Source organism: Agelaius phoeniceus, chromosome 21 (genome assembly GCF_051311805.1).
Source record: "Agelaius phoeniceus isolate bAgePho1 chromosome 21, bAgePho1.hap1, whole genome shotgun sequence".
Taxonomy (NCBI): domain Eukaryota; kingdom Metazoa; phylum Chordata; class Aves; order Passeriformes; family Icteridae; genus Agelaius; species Agelaius phoeniceus.
In genome coordinates, this window is record NC_135285.1 from 1,348,040 (window position 1) to 1,365,261 (window position 17,222).

General features: G+C 58.6%; 1 protein-coding gene across 3 annotated transcripts in view; it reads right to left on the reverse strand.

Moving 5' to 3' along the window:
• RGS3 (regulator of G protein signaling 3) overlaps positions 1–17,222 on the reverse strand; it is a 75,880-nt gene that overhangs the window by 17,196 nt on the left and 41,462 nt on the right. For 2 of the 3 annotated variants that reach the window (XM_054646202.2, XM_054646203.2), the window contains one exon: positions 10,078–10,200. In XM_054646202.2, the coding sequence (XP_054502177.2) occupies positions 10,078–10,200 (123 nt within the window). Of the gene's footprint in view, positions 1–1,256; positions 1,368–10,077; positions 10,201–17,222 lie in introns of those variants that run through there. The other variant, XM_077189183.1, reaches the window with a different exon arrangement.

Here is a 17,222-nt window from a genome sequence, read left to right on the forward strand (position 1 = left end):
GAGAGAAGAGAGGGGCAGAGAGGATGAGAGGGTGAGAGAGTAAAAGGGTAAGAGCTAAGAGGTTCCCATTACCATAAATCTTCTTCTGTGTTGAATATTCTGATTCTCACTAACCAGTCTAGTACAATACACAAATCCTATAGCATTTTCATACAGCCTATAAGAATCATTACATTACCATCCTGTGTTACATTTTAAACCCTACAAACTCCTCTTTGGGCCCCTTCTGCCAAGCTGGCAGGGTCTGCTCTGACCCTTGGGCCTGTCTGCAAGCAGAGGGTGTTGTTCCATCAAAAGGAGATTATCTTCAGCCAGCCACACCATTGTTTTCCAGTTGTTCAGTAACCGAGGTATCTCAAAGCTTGCTTTCATTTCAATCTCGCTTATAGTTTCTATATTCTCAAAATCTTTAGCCAGGCAATCATATTTATAAGGCTTTCCTGTTTCATCTTCCCCAACACCTGCCCAAATCCCGATCCCCATCCCTGCATTCCCGGGGGTCGCTGTGCTCAGGGCTCTGCCCAGCCCCAGCCCTGCGGCCCCGGGGCCGCTCCGCTCCCGGAGCTCAGCGGGAAGCGGAGCCCCCCCGAGGGCAGCGGCCCCGTGCCCGGGGAGAGGAGCTCGGCTGCAGGCTCAGCTCCCACCCCGCACCTCGGTGTCAGCCCCAGCCCGGGACCGAGCCTCCCAACGCCGCCACCAGGGGCTCGCCTCCGCCGCAGCCCCGGGCTGCCAGCCGCGACCCGCAGCTGCTCCCGCAGCCCCAGCTCCGCATCCCAGCCCATCCCTACCCGGGGCCCTCCATCCCCAGCGGGACTCCGAGCATGCCACGGCTGCAATTCCAGCCTGAATCTGCTGGTTGGTCCCCAGTGCCAGTCCAGGGACGGTATCGAAAATGCTGCAAAAGTCCCGGAGGAGAAAATCCACATTGTGGGCACATTGCAATGCTGATCCCACAGCAAGAGCCAGCTGGTGCCGACGGCACGGCCGAGCACAGCCCAAATTTGAGGGGGAACCTCAAAACATCCCCGCAGTACAAATGCCCGTTCGCTCTCCCTGGACGCCCCTTACCAACCCTCAAGCCCAGCCTGGTGGCAAATGAGCCGTGCAGGAGCCACAGGTTCCCCAGGAGAGAGCAGGGCAGGGAGCGCAGCTTGGATCCCCAAGGACACCAGCGCTCCTGGCACCCCGTGCCGCTCCCTCAGCCTGAGCCGGATCCTGCCCGGCCCTCAGCTGCATCCTTCGCTTGTAACACCTACCAAGTGCGGCCCCTGAGCTGCATCCCCCGGGCCCAGCGAGCGGCCCCTCCGCCGGCAGCGGCCCCCATGTGCCCGCGGCGGCGCTCGGCTGCTGCTGCTCCGGCTCTGCCCTGCTGTTATTAATGGCCGTGTCAAGCGGCGGCTGAAACCGCCCCAGCCTCCCCCAGACGCGGCTCACTCGTGCCCCTCGTGCTATTTCTGGCTCTGCCGGCTGTCCCCGGAGGTGCTGTTACCTGCTGACAGCAGCGCACGGCCGCTGTGCCCTGGGGAAGGGCCATGCATCACCCTGCGCTTCTCCTGCCCTGTCCTGCCCCCGGCGACACCGAGCGCAGAGATCCCGGTGCTTCCTGCCTAAGGAAATTCTGCTGCACGTTCGCTGTTCGTGGGGTTTTTTTTTCCCAAACTGTTTTCTGTAGCGAAGTGACGGCTCTGGAGTGGGGGATGCTCTGCAATGGGGAGCTCTGCCTTGGCATCCCAACATCTGTGAGCAGCTCGACCCCAACGGGCAGGGACAGGGAGAATAAACAGGCAGGATGGTGGATGGTGCCCATGCAGGATGGTGGATGGTGCCCATGCAGGGGACAGCCCACGAGTGACCATCTGCCCCCCCTCTGCTCCTGCAAGGCCAGGGCCTTCTTGTGGCACCCCCATGCACACGGGCTGGGGACCCGACCCCAGGCTGGGCATTCCACCTCACTGACAGGGACAGGCAAGTGTCCTGATGGCTCCAGAGAGAGAGCACAGCGAGGGCTGTGTGCACAGCCACTCCCAGACACGTGCTGGCTTTATCTGCCCCACAGCCACCCCTCACTGCTGCAGTGACAGTCTGAGCTCAGCTCTGCTCCAGCACAGACCTTGGGCACACACACATCCTCTGCTCAGCCAGCTGCAGCCACCTGAATGCTCCTGGGATGGAGCAGGACTGTGCTGCCTCCTCTGCCTCACAGGTAGCCACAGCTTTGCAGTGGCACAGGAAATGTGGAAGCTCCCTGGTCTCACTGGACACGGAGCTGAGCTCAGCTACACGTGGTCACCATGGACAGCAGTGACTTGGCACAGCCACCCCCACAGTTGTGCCCAGCTCCCATCTTGCCTGCACTGCTGAAGGCAGCTGGGCCTGGAGGCTTTGTGCCTGTTCCCTCTCTGAGGCCACCTGGCTGGCTGCAGGTCTGTGGGACACAGGATGTCACCACACTGGGGGTGCCTGGATGTCCCTGAGACTTCGAGCACCCCAGTCCCTATCTCCTCTCAGTGAGGAATGACCCAGCCACCGGCCCAGCCTGCCCACACCCACTGCTCTGTGCCCATTGTGAGGGGGAACAGCTCCTGAGCAGGCTCCAGCTGCTGCCTGCAGCCTCATCACTGCAGGGCAGGTGCCGGGGGACCCGGAGCTGTGAGATGATGTCTGGGTCATAAATATCCCTGGCAGTAAAAATCCAGAGTGGTGGGAAAGGGGGAGGAAGGAGCAGATCCTGTCACTGCCATTCAGCCCACAGAACCCTTTCCCTTCGGTGCTGCTCAGCTGGGGAATCTCTGCAGCTTTATGGGTAGGACAGAGCTCTGTCCCCTGGGCAGGATGAGGGGGGTGACAACCAGAGCCTGATGCATTCAGCCACTGCAGATCCACTGGGAAGGACTCATCCCAACACCATCTACACAGGACCACGAGGCTGGTGCTGGAAGCTGTTCCTGTGCTAGCAGAGACCACTGGAAGGAAATATCCACTGGGAGGAGAGGACCTGGCAAAGCAGCTCTGCTGTGACTGCCTCCAACAGGACAATGGCCAGAGCCATACACAGGAGGGAGGAATCCCAAATGGTCCCAAACCCAACACTGGTGGCTCCAAAGGCACACAGAGCCCTCGTGCAGTGGTGCTGGCAGGCCTTGCTCTGCTGCTGCATAGGAAGGTGCACGTTCAGGGCAGGACACCAAACCTGGTGCCAGAGGGACAGGATGAAGCTGTGCCTACCAGTCCCACACCACTCTGGGCACCACCACCCAAAGCCCCCTGGAATTTTGAATAGATCCTTTAACTCTGCAGAGATATCAGGGTTTGGGTAACTTTTGCAAGGAATTCCTTGAACTTGGCTTCAGAGGCTGCCCAGTCACATGCTCACCGTCCCCTGCCATGCCTGGGGGGAAGAGGAGCAGCCACCCGAGGCAGGAGGTGTTTGGGCACAGAAGAACAGGGCTCCAGCCTGGCAGGCTGCAAGAAGCACTTGCAGCACCTTCATTAAATCACAGCAGTGCTGGCTCAGAGCACTCAGCTCTGCCCACCCTGTGAAGATGATCTAACCCTGCTCAGCCCCCCCGGCTGCCGGCGCCGCTGCTGCCAGCGCTTCCCCCTTCCCAGCCCTTTGGGGATGGCCAGGAACAGCCCCTCAGGGTTTAACACTGCCTCTGGCCATGATGGCAGCTGCTCCTGCCCGACTGCCCCCGAGCCTTGCTGCTGCTGCTGCTGCTGGGGGTGAGGGGGTGCGGGCTGGCCAGGAGAGATCTGCCCCAGGAACCGCTGGGAGGGGGAACAGCTCTGCTCTGCTCATGGCTCAGGAGCCCAGCCAAGCAAAGGAACAAACCCAGGGGAGCTGTGGCTCTGGGCCCCTCTGCTCCACTCCTCCTATCCCTGCCTCAGGCACTGGGAGTCCCTCAGTGCCCCCAGAAACGTCACCAGGGCTGGCAGTAAGGCCAGGGGAGCCAGGGTTCAGTGACCCAAGGCTCAGTGACCAGCACCCAGCCCAGCATCCCATCCACCCCACAGGCACAGCCCAGCTCCCTGGGGCCTTGGGACATGTCCTTGCAATGGAGGCTGGAAGGCGACTGATGTGCAGTGGCTCAGCCTGGAGAAGAGAAAGTTCTGGGGAGAGCTTAGAAGGGGTGTTTAAAGGGGTTCCAGGAGAGCTGGAGAGGGACTTTGGACAAGGGCCTGAAATGACAGGACAAAGGAATGGCCTTAAGCTGAAGGAAGGCAGGGTTGGGTCAGATATTAGGAAAAAATTCTTTACTATAGAGGTGGGCAGGCCCTGGCACAGGGTGCCCAGAGCAGCTCTGGCTGCGCCTGGATCCCTGGAAGTGCCCAAGGCCAGGCTGGACAGGGCTTGGAGCAACCTGGGATAGTGGGAGGTGTCCCTGCCCATGGCAGAGGGGTAGAACTGGATTTTAAAGAGTCCTTCCAACCCAAACCAGTCTGTAGCTCCATAACTGTTCAAGGTGGGACAACTTCCTCCAGATTTTTAAGTGGACAGAGCTGCATTGGGGCCTGACTCAGAGAGGAAGAGCATCTCTGGTCCCACAGCCTCACAGATCCATGGAGCCTTTGGCTGTCCTCAGCAATGAGTTTCCCCAGCCCAGGGTCAGAGCTGGGGTGTGCTCCCTGGTGTGGAACAGTGGAACAAGACTTTGTTTTGGTTTTGTGACCAGGCTGCACATCCTGCTTTAACCCTCATTGGGGCAGAGTCACCCTCAAGGTTTCTCCCCTCTTTGAGCCCCCTGACAGCACAGTTAGGTGCTCAGAATGTATGGCCAGGTTCAGGTTGGCCCTCCAGGTGCTGCTGTGATGTGCTCAGCCTTGGCCAGCCTCTCGTGTTGGTGTGTGGCAGGAAAGGCTCTGGTCAAGCTCCAGCTTTCCTGCACCCTTGGCCATGTCCTGCCCCACAGCAGCAGATGAGCAGAACCCCCTGGAGCAGATGGCACCCATGGGACAGCAGGTTCCCAGCCCAAAATGGGAAGACTTTGGCCAGAAACAAAATCAGAAGGTACAAAATCCTCCCCTCCTTCCCCATCAAAGAGCTGATCACACTCTGGCTAAACTGCTGTGAGTGAAGCACCTGCTCAGAGACACGGGGAGGAACGGGGCTGTCCACACTTGTCCCCAAGTGCCTGTCACAGCCACCCCTGAGCCTGGTGCTGGGCTGTGCAAGGAGGGCCAGGAGATGCCCCAGTACAAGGAGAAGGGATTTGCTGGGGCAGGGGGTGCCAAGGAGCAGGGATTGTGGGGGTGGGTGCCTGGGGTGCTCGGGATGAGGAAGAGGAGGCAGGGGGTGGGACAGGAGAGGGGTGACCCCACTGAAGCAGCTGCAGGTGCCAGGAGCAGTCCCGGAGCCCTCCCAGCCCTGGTTTCAATCAGCCCTCCATCACACACTGTTTGCTTTGCCGACAGCTCATTTACTCGCACTTGTCAAGCACGTTGTAAATAAGTGAGAGAAACAGCCCTGCCCTTCCTGAGCAGAGGCACGGCCAGGAAGGGGCCGGTCCCCCCGCACCGGAGCCAGCGCTGCCAGGAGGGGCCGGGTCATCCACGCTGCTCCCAGCAGGGCTGGGAAAGCGCTGAGCATCCACCACCGCCCTCGGGAAACAAGGGGAGCACCCGTCCTGGACTCCCAAAGTCCACGCCACCGAGTGTCCGTAATTATTTAGCTTAAGGATAATCTGCATCTCTCAGATACAGCCAGCCATCATCTCCGAGGTAATCTCAGGTCACGGAGCCAGAAGGGAAGAGTAATCAGCCGTTCTGAGTGTGGAAGACACAAAGAAACAAGCAGTGAGAATCAGACGGTGGCAGCAGGTCTGTCACACACGGGGGTTTGCTGTGTGTGGAGCTTTTCCATCACACACGGGGGTTTGCTGTGTGTGGAGCTTTTCCATCACACACGGGGGTTTGCTGTGTGTGGAGCTTTTCCATCACAGACGGGGGTTTGCTGTGTGTGGAGCTTTTCCCTGGCAGCCACAGCAGCTGGAGCAGCTCCAGCCCGGTGCCTGCCCTGCCCCTGCTCTGTATTTGCCCTCTCTTCCTTCAGCCAGGCTGAATTTGCCCAGCAGGTGCAGCAATGTGAGGGGAGCCCAGCACTGATGGTCAGCACCCGAGCCGGGGTTAACTCAGTTAAAGCACAAAGCTGCTCCTCTGTAATCACATTGCCATGGCTGTGGTTCCTGGCAGCCCCAGGCAGCCTCCAGGCTCCTCACAGCCTGCTGGGGAAGGTTTGCTCCAAGCTGGGGATGTGTTTTACAGGGACTTGCTCAGCACAGTCGCAGGCCAGGGGGCAGCATCCCAGGGCAGACCTGGGCACAAGGACGAGAGGGAGAAGGCTCTGCAGGTGGAGAAAACACCCACAGGGTAATTGCTGGGAGCTGCTCAGCTGCCTGAGTGGGTTTGCAGCTCAGGGCAGTTCAGCCAAGCCTTACAGTGGCAGCAGAGCCCCATTTGCACCACATCCCTGACACTGACATCTGACACTGGGGACAGGGAGCTGGGCCACAACAACAGCCACGCTGTCCCCAGAGCTCCTCCTGCCCTGACTCTGGCAGGAAAAGCCCACTGGGAGCAGGGCTGGACTATCACAGCTGCATCCCTCATGGCTGTCTCTTCCTCCATCTCCAGAAGCAGATGCTGCAATTTGCTCAAGTCCCCCAGAAACCAACAGCTTTGCTCCAAAGCCAGCTCTGAAAGCAGCAGTGCCAACACAGCCCCTGCAGGGCTCATCCTCCTGGCCTGACACCATCCTCCCTGGGGACACTGCCAGGGGCACTGCCAGAGGCAGTGACAGCTCTGCAGAGCCTGCCCTGAGCCACAGGGACCTTGCTGCCCTTAGTGCTGCCCTGCCCAGGCAGAGCTCAGGGGGGCCTTGAGAAACAGGAGGCACCACCCCAAAAGCCCAAATCTGTCTGATCTCTGCACAGCTTGGAGGTTTCCACTGCTGGCAGCCATGGAGGCTCCCGAGGAGCTGCTCTGTGCTCGGTTCAGTGTCCCTTTTCCTGGCTCCATCACACAGCTGGCACATGGCACAGCTCTGCTGGCACCAAGGCTGTGCTGGCCCTTCATTCCCACCCCACAGCAAAGCCCACATCCCCTTGGCCAGACTGTGGCCACAGCAAAATGAGCTGCCTCTTGCTAAGCTGCAGCAGTTTTGAAGGCTTTGCAAATCAGATTCCTGGCAAGGCTGATATTTCCAGCCTAATTTGTCTGTTCACAGAGCACAGACACTGGGTTTTTTCCCTAAATAGCCCTAGTATCAAATGACTGGTAAGCCAAGCTAATGGATCAGTTCTTCCTTGCAAGAAGCAGCTGATTTTCCCAGCTCCTGTCTCCCACTGCTCTGGCATCCCCAGAGAGGTCTGTCCTGACAAACCAGCCTGGACACAGCCCCAGCTGCAGCTCTCCCAGGTCAGGCTCCTGCCCAGCCCTGTGTGCCCACCCTGCCCCAAGCACCCTCCCTGTCCCCTTGGGAGCTCCTTCCCTGCTGCTCCTTCTTGCATTTCACACCAGGTTTGCTTTAAAATTGCATCCTGGGTACTTTACACCTTGCTGGGATGGCAGTGTTGCTATAAACTCAATATAGTCACGACTTTGGAGGGCCCATGGTGGCTCTCCACAGCACCCAAAGAACAAACACCCTCTTGGCTCCTGAGGCACAGAAAAGCTTTTGAAAGAGATGTGATGTCCTCTGGAGCACTTTTTCACCTGCCCAGTGGCCAGGCTCCTTCCAGAGCTCAGGGAGCAGATGCTCCAGGCTTTGCTGTGAGCACAGCTCCACGGCCTGCCATGAACAGTCTGGGCTGGGGAGGGCAAACAGCCCCATCCCCTGCAAGCCCCAGGAGCCCAGAGCTCCTGCCATGGTGGAGCCCCACCGAGCTGCCCCTGTGAGATGCTCAGATTGGAAATGTCCCTGCACAGCTCCACCCTGGATGGTCCCCAGCCCGTGGCAGGATCGCACCAGCCCAGCACAGAGCCAGGGTCGGTGGGTGCCAGCAGGGCCCCGTGCCCGGGCAGTGCCAGCCGGGTGCCCCAGGGCCAGCAGAGGTGGCCGAGCTGTTGTCACCTGTGTGCATCAGCGGCCCGGGGCCGCCCGCAGAGCGGGAGGCTGGGTTGGTAACGAGGTTCTCAGGCTTTGTGCGCTGCTGTTGCTATTTTAGTCCGCCTGAAACGTGCAGGAAAAGGAATCCGGAGGCTGTGTCTCCTGCGGAGCTGTTTGTGCTGACCCACTTTGGGAGCCTGCGGAGCCGCAGCGCCGGCAGCGGGGCCGGGCAGCGCCGGCCGGGCCGGGCCGGGCCGCGGCTGAGGGAGGAGGCACCGGCCTGGGCCGGCAGGGGACAGGCACCAACACAGGGACAGGGACCCACACGGGGACAGCAGGGGAGAGCCACCAACACGGGGACAGCCACCAACACGGGGACGGGGACCCACACGGGGACAGGGACCCACACGGGGACAGCAGGGGAGAGCCACCAACACAGGGACAGGGACCCACACAGGGACAGGGACCCACACGGGGACAGCCACCAACACGGGGACAGGGCCCCACACGGGGACAGGCACCAACACGGGGACAGCCACCAACACAGGGACAGGCACCAACACGGGGACAGGGACCCAGACGGGGACAGCAGGGGAGAGCCACCAACACAGGGACAGGGACCCACACGGGGACAGCCACCAACACAGGGACAGGGACCCACACGGGGACAGGCACCAACACGGGGACAGGGACCCACATGGGGACAGCCACCAACATGGGGACAGCCACCAACACAGGGACAGCCACCTGCCCTGGGCCAGCAGGGGACAGCCACCAACACGGGGACAGGGACTCACACGGGGACAGCCACCAACACGGGGACAGCCACCAACACAGGGACAGGGACCCACACGGGGACAGCCACCCACACGAGGACAGCAGGGGACAGCCACCAACACGGGGACAGGGACCCACACAGGGACAGCAGGGGAGAGCCACCAACACGGGGACAGGGACCCACACGGGGACAGCCACCAACACGGGGAGAGCCACCAACACAGGGACAGCCACCCACACGGGGACAGCAGGGGACAGCCACCAACATGGGGACAGGGCCCCACACGGGAACAGGAACATGGGGCAGGAGCTGCTCCACCACCCTGCACCAGCCAAGGGAGGGATCCGGGCGTTTTACCCCCAAAATCCCCATCTGCAGCACTTAAAGCTCCTCAAACACCCACACAGGGGTTTCTCCTCTCCCAGAGCAGTGCCACTCTCCAGGGGTTTCTCCTCTCCCAGAGCACTGTCACTCTCCAGGGGTTTATCTTCTCCCAGAGCACTGTCACTCTCCAGCAATCCAAACCCAGCCCCCGGGACACAACACGACCCAGCAGAGAGTGCCACAGTCCCACACAGCTCCGTGGGGCAGCCCCAGCCCCAGAGGAGGTGGGTGAGGGTGTTCAGTGCACCCACAGAGGGCAGGCAGAGCCTCAGAGCTCTGCTCACACACATTTCTCTGCCAGAGCTGCTGAGACAGCGCTCCCGGGCCAGGCTGGAGCTCCTCAGTGTGGGAAAAGTGCTGGGGCTGCCTTGCTGGGCATGAAAAACAGCACTGCCCAAACGAGCCCTCTGTGCTTTGTGCACATCTGTGGGGTCAGGATCAAACATCTGAGCCCACCCAAGTCCACAGAAGGGGCAACTCTCTGCCCCACTACTCCCATCACCTCAGCACCCAGAGATCCCAGCTTGAACCTCTCCCTCTGCTCTCCATCCTGCCCCAGAGGCAAGCTCTCAGAGCAGGCTGGCCACGGGGTTGTGGAGCCTCAGCTGTCCAAATATCCAAATACAGATGCTAGGAGGTGTCAGCCCAGCCTGCCTCAGCTCCAGCCAGCAGATGCAAATGCAGTCACTGCTCCCCAGGCAGGGCAGGAAGCTGCAGACACAGCAGTGCCTGAACACAAACTCCCTGCTCACCTGGCAATCAAAGAGCCTCCTGCACACCCTCCTGGCAGGAGCATCCCTGAGCAAAGCCCCCCAGAGGCAGAGCCTGTCGTGCTCCAGGCAGGAATCCCCAGCTCCTGTGGCTCTCTTACCTTGCTCTCCGTAGGAGCCGCTGCCGGATGTTGCTGCTTGGTGATGTTCTCAGCCAGACACCAGCAGATCCTCTTCTTCTGCTCCTGGGAGTAAGCCTCCAAACTTAATAAGCACTCTGACTTCTGACGTAAAGGAAACACAGGCAGGGAGAAGGTCATTAGCTGTGTGTCACAGGCCCTGCAAACTCCTCTGTCCCCACACAGCACAGCAGAGCAGGGGACAGCTCTCAGCCCTGTCCTGCACCCTGGGCACAGGTGAGACAAAGGGACTGGAGATCAGCTCCCTCCAGGGACAGGGAGAGTGCTGCAGGGGAGCTTCCATGAGCAGGAGTGGAGCAGCACAGGCAGAGCACAGGCTGTCCTGCACCCTGTGCCACTGCAGGGGAAACCGAGGGTGGAAACTGCTCTTTGCCATATGCAAACATTAATGAGGCACCAGAGCATGAACTGGTGAGAACAAGAGCCTTTGGGCTGGGTGGGGCTGGGAGGAAGAGTTCAGGGAAGCTCCAGAGCAGCCTCACTGTCCTGCTCCTCACTGAACACCAGGATGAATTTGGAGATAAACTCCAGAGCAGCCTCACTGTCCTGCTCCTCACTGAACACCAGGGTGAATTTGGGGATAAACTCCAGAGCAGCCTCACTGTCCTGCTCCTCACTGAACACCAGGGTGAATTTGGAGATAAACTCCAGAGCAGCCTCACTGTCCTGCTCCTCACTGAACACCAGGGTGAATTTGGGGATAAAATCCAGAGCAGCCTCACTGTCCTGCTCCTCACTGAACACCAGGGTGAATTTGGGGATAAACTCCAGCCTCCCTGTCCTGTTCCTCACTGAACACCAGGGTGAATTTGGGGATAAAATCCAGAGCAGCCCCCCATCCTATTCCTCATTTAACATTAGGATGAATTTGGGGGTAAACTTCACAGCATCCTCCCCATCCTGCTCCTCCTTGAACACCAGGATCAGAATTTGGTGATAAACTCCAGAGCAGCCCCCCATCCTGCTCCTCACTGGACACCAGGATGAATCTGGGGATGAACTCCAGCCTCCCTGTCCTGTTCCTCACCAGGATGAATGTGGGGATGAAGCTCCAGCTCTGGTCATACATTATCTGTTAGCCATATGCAGCAAGGAAGGATTGAGAGAAATTATGAGAAGTCATCCCAGCTGAGCCCACCTCCTCTTGTGCCCTTCCCTGCACATATCTTCTGTTCCTCTTGGACAGGTTTTCTTTGGGCCAAATCTCACTCACTTAAGGAACTTTCTGACCAAGTCCCCTCAGCAGCTGTCTCCCAGCCCTTCATCTGCTTATCTCTCATACTAAAAGTTAAGCATTATAACATCTGCTGCCTGCTGGGATTTTGCACGTTTCACTTTATAAAGAGTCCAGAAATGCCCAAGGTTGGATCATCCAGAGGGGAAGAGAAAAAAAATCAAAGGACAACTTCAGGACAGACTGAAAATAAAGGAAAAAGAGTCGTTCACTAAGGGCCATAAAAAAGACCTTTTCTTTCCCCCCAGAATTTCCTTCCAGAAGGGCAGGTCCCCAGTAGCTGGTTTTTCCCAGAAAGGTCAGAGAGAACCTGCAGCTTTGTGACTCCAGAGACATAACACAGCCAGAAGGGGAAATGCTCTTTAGTCACACCATTTAAATCAGTGTTTGCATTGGATGGGAATTCATTCATGTTCCATCCAAACTCCCCTGAAGTGGTAAATAAACCAAGCTCCCACATCACCTCCTGGGAAAGAGGGCTCTGGCTCAGTCCTTTGCCCCTGCAAGGAGACTTCCATGAAGGAGAAAGTTTGAGCTTTCTTATGCCTGGACATCCCCACACTTATTCCTCCAGGCTTCAACACTGAAAATTCCTTCTCAGGCTTCCTGAGCACAATCAGACTGAGCAGAGGTTTGGGATTCAGGGACAGGAAGTGGTGGGGCTCCCCCTTGCCCCCAGATCCTGGGTGGCAGTGATGCTCAGAGCATCCCTGGAGTGTCACAGTGAGTTTTTCCCATCCTGCATGTCCCAGTCTGTCCCAGTCCCACACCAGCAGGTCACCAGGCTGCACCACTGTGACACCCACTCATCCCTAGGAAGTCATTCCCACTTTAGAGGGGAGGATGGGCACCATTTGCTGGGATGGAATCCAGGCTGGCACTTCCCTGCCCCACACTTGTGGTGAGAAGAGAACAAAGCAGGAGCTCAGCAGAGCCCCAAAGCCGTGGGGAGCTGTGAGGAGCCCACCCTGAGGCTGGAATTGCTGCACACTCCCAGCCCTGCCAAGCTCCTGTGGCTCTGCTGGAGCGAGGCTGAAAGCAGTTCCAAGGACATCTCTGTCCCCTGGCTGTGACAGACACAGGGCTCACCTAGCCCTGCCCTGAGCCCCTCCCTGATTCAATTACAGCCCATCTCTTTGATTGAATTTAGCACTCAGCCATGCTCAGCTCCTGCTGGCTGCTGAGAGCAAAGTGCCCCCTGCTCCCCCTGAGCTGCTGCAGGCTCCCCAGCCTCGGCCACCCAGGAGTGGCACAGCCAGGAGAGCACATTTCCCTCTGCTCCAGAACTCAGGGAAGGGCAACCAGCCCAAAGTGTGTGCCAGCCATTGTGGGCAAGGCTGAGGGGGCACATGAACAGCCAAAATTGCATTTATCCAACATGTACATGTTTTATTATCACCACAGTGACATTTAACCTCTCCAATTTTCATTTCCCAAAGAAAGAGCTCTGGTTTTCCCTCTCACATTAACCTGCCCTCCCAAAAACTTTCACCTGGACTGGGGAAAGCCCAACCTGCAGGGGCTGAGCACCCACAGCTGCCTCCAAACCAGGCAAAGCCCTTTGGGATGCAGCCAGGTGAAGGGTTGGGTGTTATTTGGGATAAAACTCGTGGCAGGTGTCCCTGGAGCCTGGTCCATGCTGGGCAGGGAGCTGCCCACCCAGGGGAGGCTGGGGAGGGGTCAGGGAGCTGTGCCTGCCCACGCTGCCCTGTGAGCTGGGAACAGCCTCCCCTGATTGTTTTCCTTCAGGGAGGCTGCTGCTGGCCTGCCAATATTTACAGAGAGAAAACAGGGGTTGATCTCCAGGGCTGGGAAAGGAGGATGCAGATGGTGTGAAGGGGGCCTTTGCCACCAGATAAAGGCAGTGACTGAAGTGGCTGCCAGTGGCTTTCTGCCACTGCCCCCAGAGACAAACATGTTATTGCAGGTGCTGTGTGCTCAGGAGCCACTGCTGAGCCAGGGCAGTCCCAGCACCCCACACTGCCCAGGGAGGGCAGGAGAACACAGCAGGTATTGCAGAGAATGGCCCAAGCCAGCACCAGCCCCAGACAGGCCCTGCCACAGCCAAGGATGATGTGCAGGAAAAGTTCCTCCTGCTCCATGGGAACAGCTCCCCCAGGCTGGAACCCAACCCCACGGCAGCCAGGGACAGGTCTGGCCATGCAGAGCTCCTGCCTACCCCAGCAGACAGCACACAAGGAGGGACTGTGCACTCTGTAGCCCAGAAATCATGAGAGGAGCCCCCAGAGAGTGGCAGGAGCCCCCAGACCCCACACACCGAGCCCCTGAATACAGACACCCCTCTGTGCAGGGTCCCCTGGGGCTCTGTGTGACACTGCAAAGCTGAGACACCACAGGAATGAGAAGCCAGACTCAGTCTGACACCTCTGGTGCCCTGAGCTCAGTGCCCAGCAGAGCCCAGGGCTGTTCTCTCACCACTGACTCTCCTGGCTGTGTGAGGGACACATTCCCAGGCTGGGAGGGAGGGGTCATGTCACACAATCCCAGACTGCTTTGAGGTGCAAGGGACCCTAAAGCCCATCCAGTGCCACCCCTGCCGTGGCAGGGACACCTCCCACTGTCCCAGGCTGCTCCCAGCCCTGTCCAGCCTGGCCTTGGGCACTGCCAGGGATCCAGGGGCAGCCCCAGCTGCTCTGGGCACCCTCCTCCCACAGATGCAGGGATGCACTGGTGCTCCTTCCCCAGGCTCTGTCCCCAGGGCTGGTGGCAGGGTGGTTTGGGGACAGGCTCCCAGCCCAGCCCTGGCAGCCCCTGGCCTCCAAGGCTCAGGGGTTGGGCCCTGGCCAAGGGCAGCAGAGATCCCAGAGGGGAAGTACCTCGGAAACTGCTCCAGACTACAATGGCTCCAAATCACAGAGCAAACCTTCCCAGGGAGAAACAGCCAGCCCTGGGAATATCCTGTGCACAAAACAGGGCACTGCTGCCTGCTGACTTCATGCTCCACCAGCCAAGGGCTGCTGAGAAAGTTCTGTTTGCTCCCTGCTGGGGGACTGGGGGGGACCAGGGCTCTTCCTGTGGGTTTAGGACTGCTGGGCACACTGGTGATGCCCAAAAAACAAACCCTGGCACTAACAGCAGGGGCCTGCTAGAGCTGGGATGCTCAGAAGGTGCCAGGGAGGATGTGCATGGAGATAACACTGGCAGGACACAGAAATCCCTGCATGGCTCTGCTCTGGGTCCTGTTTCTGGGAGCACTGATGATGGCACAGCCTGGGGGATGCCCAGAGGGTGTGGATGCCACATCCCTGGAAGTGTCCAAGGCCAGGATGGACAGGACCCTGAACAACCTGATCCAGGGAGAGGCATCCTGGCCATGGCAGGGCTGGAGCAAGATGAGCTCTAAGGTCCAGCCCAGACCATTCTGTTATTCTGTGGTTCTCTGTTAAACCTCCAGGAGGAAAATCAGCCTGAAGAACCTTTTCCACCCCCTCTGGAGCAGCCAGTGAGGACACAGGGCTGTTTTCCAGGCCAGGCAGTTGTCTTTACATGTCTCATCAGGTAAAAGCCTTCCCAGGAATCCCTGAGAGGAGCCAGGCATGGAGCCCCCACTGCAAACACAGCAAACCGAGAGCAGGGCCAGCACCTTCCTGCTCTGCAGGGAAGAGGACAACAGCTCAGAGCTGAGTGGCCCCAGCAGCACCAAGCTCACCCACCCAGGGCCAGCACAGCCCCAGAGCTCTCCCAGAGCTTTCCATGCCTCTTCCCTGGCACAGCCCCATGGGCAGAGAGCAAACAGTCCCAGAGCCCTCTGAAATCACCACCCCGTGCTGCCTGGGCATTTTAAAAATCTCTCTAGCACTGTAACTGCACCATATCAACTCTTCTTTTTGCCAACACCTGGGAAATGTGACCCCAAAATTAAAGTTGGGGGGGGAAAAACTCATGTTTTTTTGTTATCTCAACACTCAGGGTCAGGCTGAGTTGTGTGACGATGCACAAAACCAGGAGAGCAGAGTGTCCCTGTTTATCTGCTCCTCCAGCTGGGACATGAGCACTCCCTGCTCTGCTGAGGAGCCCTGAGCTGGGAGCTGGCAGTGCCCAGGAGCTGCCCTGTGCCCAGGCTCTGGGTTGTGCCAGCCTGGGGCTCTGCCATGGTGTCACCCAACATCTGACCCAGGGAAAGCCCCTGGGCAGAGGAGGTGAAGCTCAGGGTCTGTCTGCACAGAGCAGCAGCCTGGCCACCAGCTCCAGAGCCACTGCCATGGGTGTTGCAGCTCCAGGGACATCCCAGGAGACAGCAGGGCCAGGGGGACATTGCCACTGGAACCTGGGGCTGCCATGGCCATGCTGGGCTGGGCAGTTCTGGAGAGCCTCAGCATCTGGGGCAATCTGCACATGGGCTCATGTCACAGCATCCCCCAGAGGGGCTTCTCCAAAGGCTGGCATTGCTCTCACCTTGCCTCCCTGCAGCTGCAGCTTGCACTGCTCAGCACCACCCAGAGAAATGCAGGGGCTGGGACCTGAGGGCCTTTGGAGGGGGGAAAATGGAAAGCTCAGCTCAGGAAAGAGTTAAGCTGCTGCTGTGAGTGTGACATGGCAGAGGGACTCAGTGTCCAGCTCTCAGAGGTGACTCAAGGCTTGGGGAACCTCTCCAGCATCCCAGAAATGAGCCATGGAGAAAACAAAGGCAATGCCAGAGAGCAGGAAAGGATTTTTCATTGGGTAACATCTCCTGGCCACCAGCAGCAGAATGGAGCACAGGGAGTCCCCCCTTCCCCTGAACAGATGGGAACAGAGGTGCACAGTTCTGTTCTCTCACAATATCTCATGTCACAAAAGTGGTGAGAGCAAGAAGTCTCCAGGCTGCCTCTGCCCCAAGTCCTGGACTGATCCCAGGGCCTGAGCTCTGCCTGCAGTGCCTCCCCACAGGCCAGGGGACCCTTCCCCTGTGCAGGACAAGCCCATCACACAAATTACAGCCACAAACCTAACAAGCACCTTCTCCTGTCCTCTTGTGAATGAGAGGAAACTGAGATACAATTCCAGCAGAGCACACAGCCCATTTCCCACACCAAGGCTCATCTCCACTCCCTTCTCACTGAACAAATTCCCCTCAGCTGTTCACTTGGGCATGTAGCTTTGATGTCACCCCCAGCCCAGCCCTTTTGCCCTCTCCCTATCACCAAACCATCTGCCCAAGTGCCCTCTAGGTCTGCCCAGACACTGCCCAAAATGTTCCTTGCAAACTCTGCTGATGACGTGTCCAGAACAGCCAGCTCCAGAATTACCCAGGTGTTTAAAACCTGCCAGAGTGTCCCTGAGACTTGTCCTCTGTGCCATCAGTAAATTGCTTTTCCCAGCATTCAGGTTTGCTCTTTGGAGACAGAACTTGGGCTCTCCCTGGCTCCTCCCTTTGGGACAATGCCACATCCCAAAGGGCACCCAGTGAGCAGAGAACACCTTGGGAAATGAATGCTGCTGTGGAATGAGCTGGGCCATGGATGGAATAAGGCACATTACACAGGTTACAGCATTCTGTGATCCATTTGTGCAAAGCATCCCCTTGGCACAGCTGAGGGTGGGAACAGGAGCAGGGATGTGCCCACACAGAGCCAGGCTGCCAGAGCAGCTGCCCCATCCCTGGCAGTGTCCAGGGCTCTGTCCAGTGAGTGCCATCCCTGGCCATGGCAGGGCTGGGACAAGATGATCTTTAAAGTCCCTCCCAAGCCAAACCAGTCTGGGATTCTCTGATGGGGCAAGGTGGGGGACAGTGGCATTTCCCTGGCACTTGTCCAGAGGCTCCTCCATGCAGCATGGGCATGTCCAAGGCAAAGCCAGCTCAGGCACAGAGTCACAGCATCAATTTGCTCAGCTCTGGACCAGTGCTCACCACAGCAGCACAAGGAGCTGC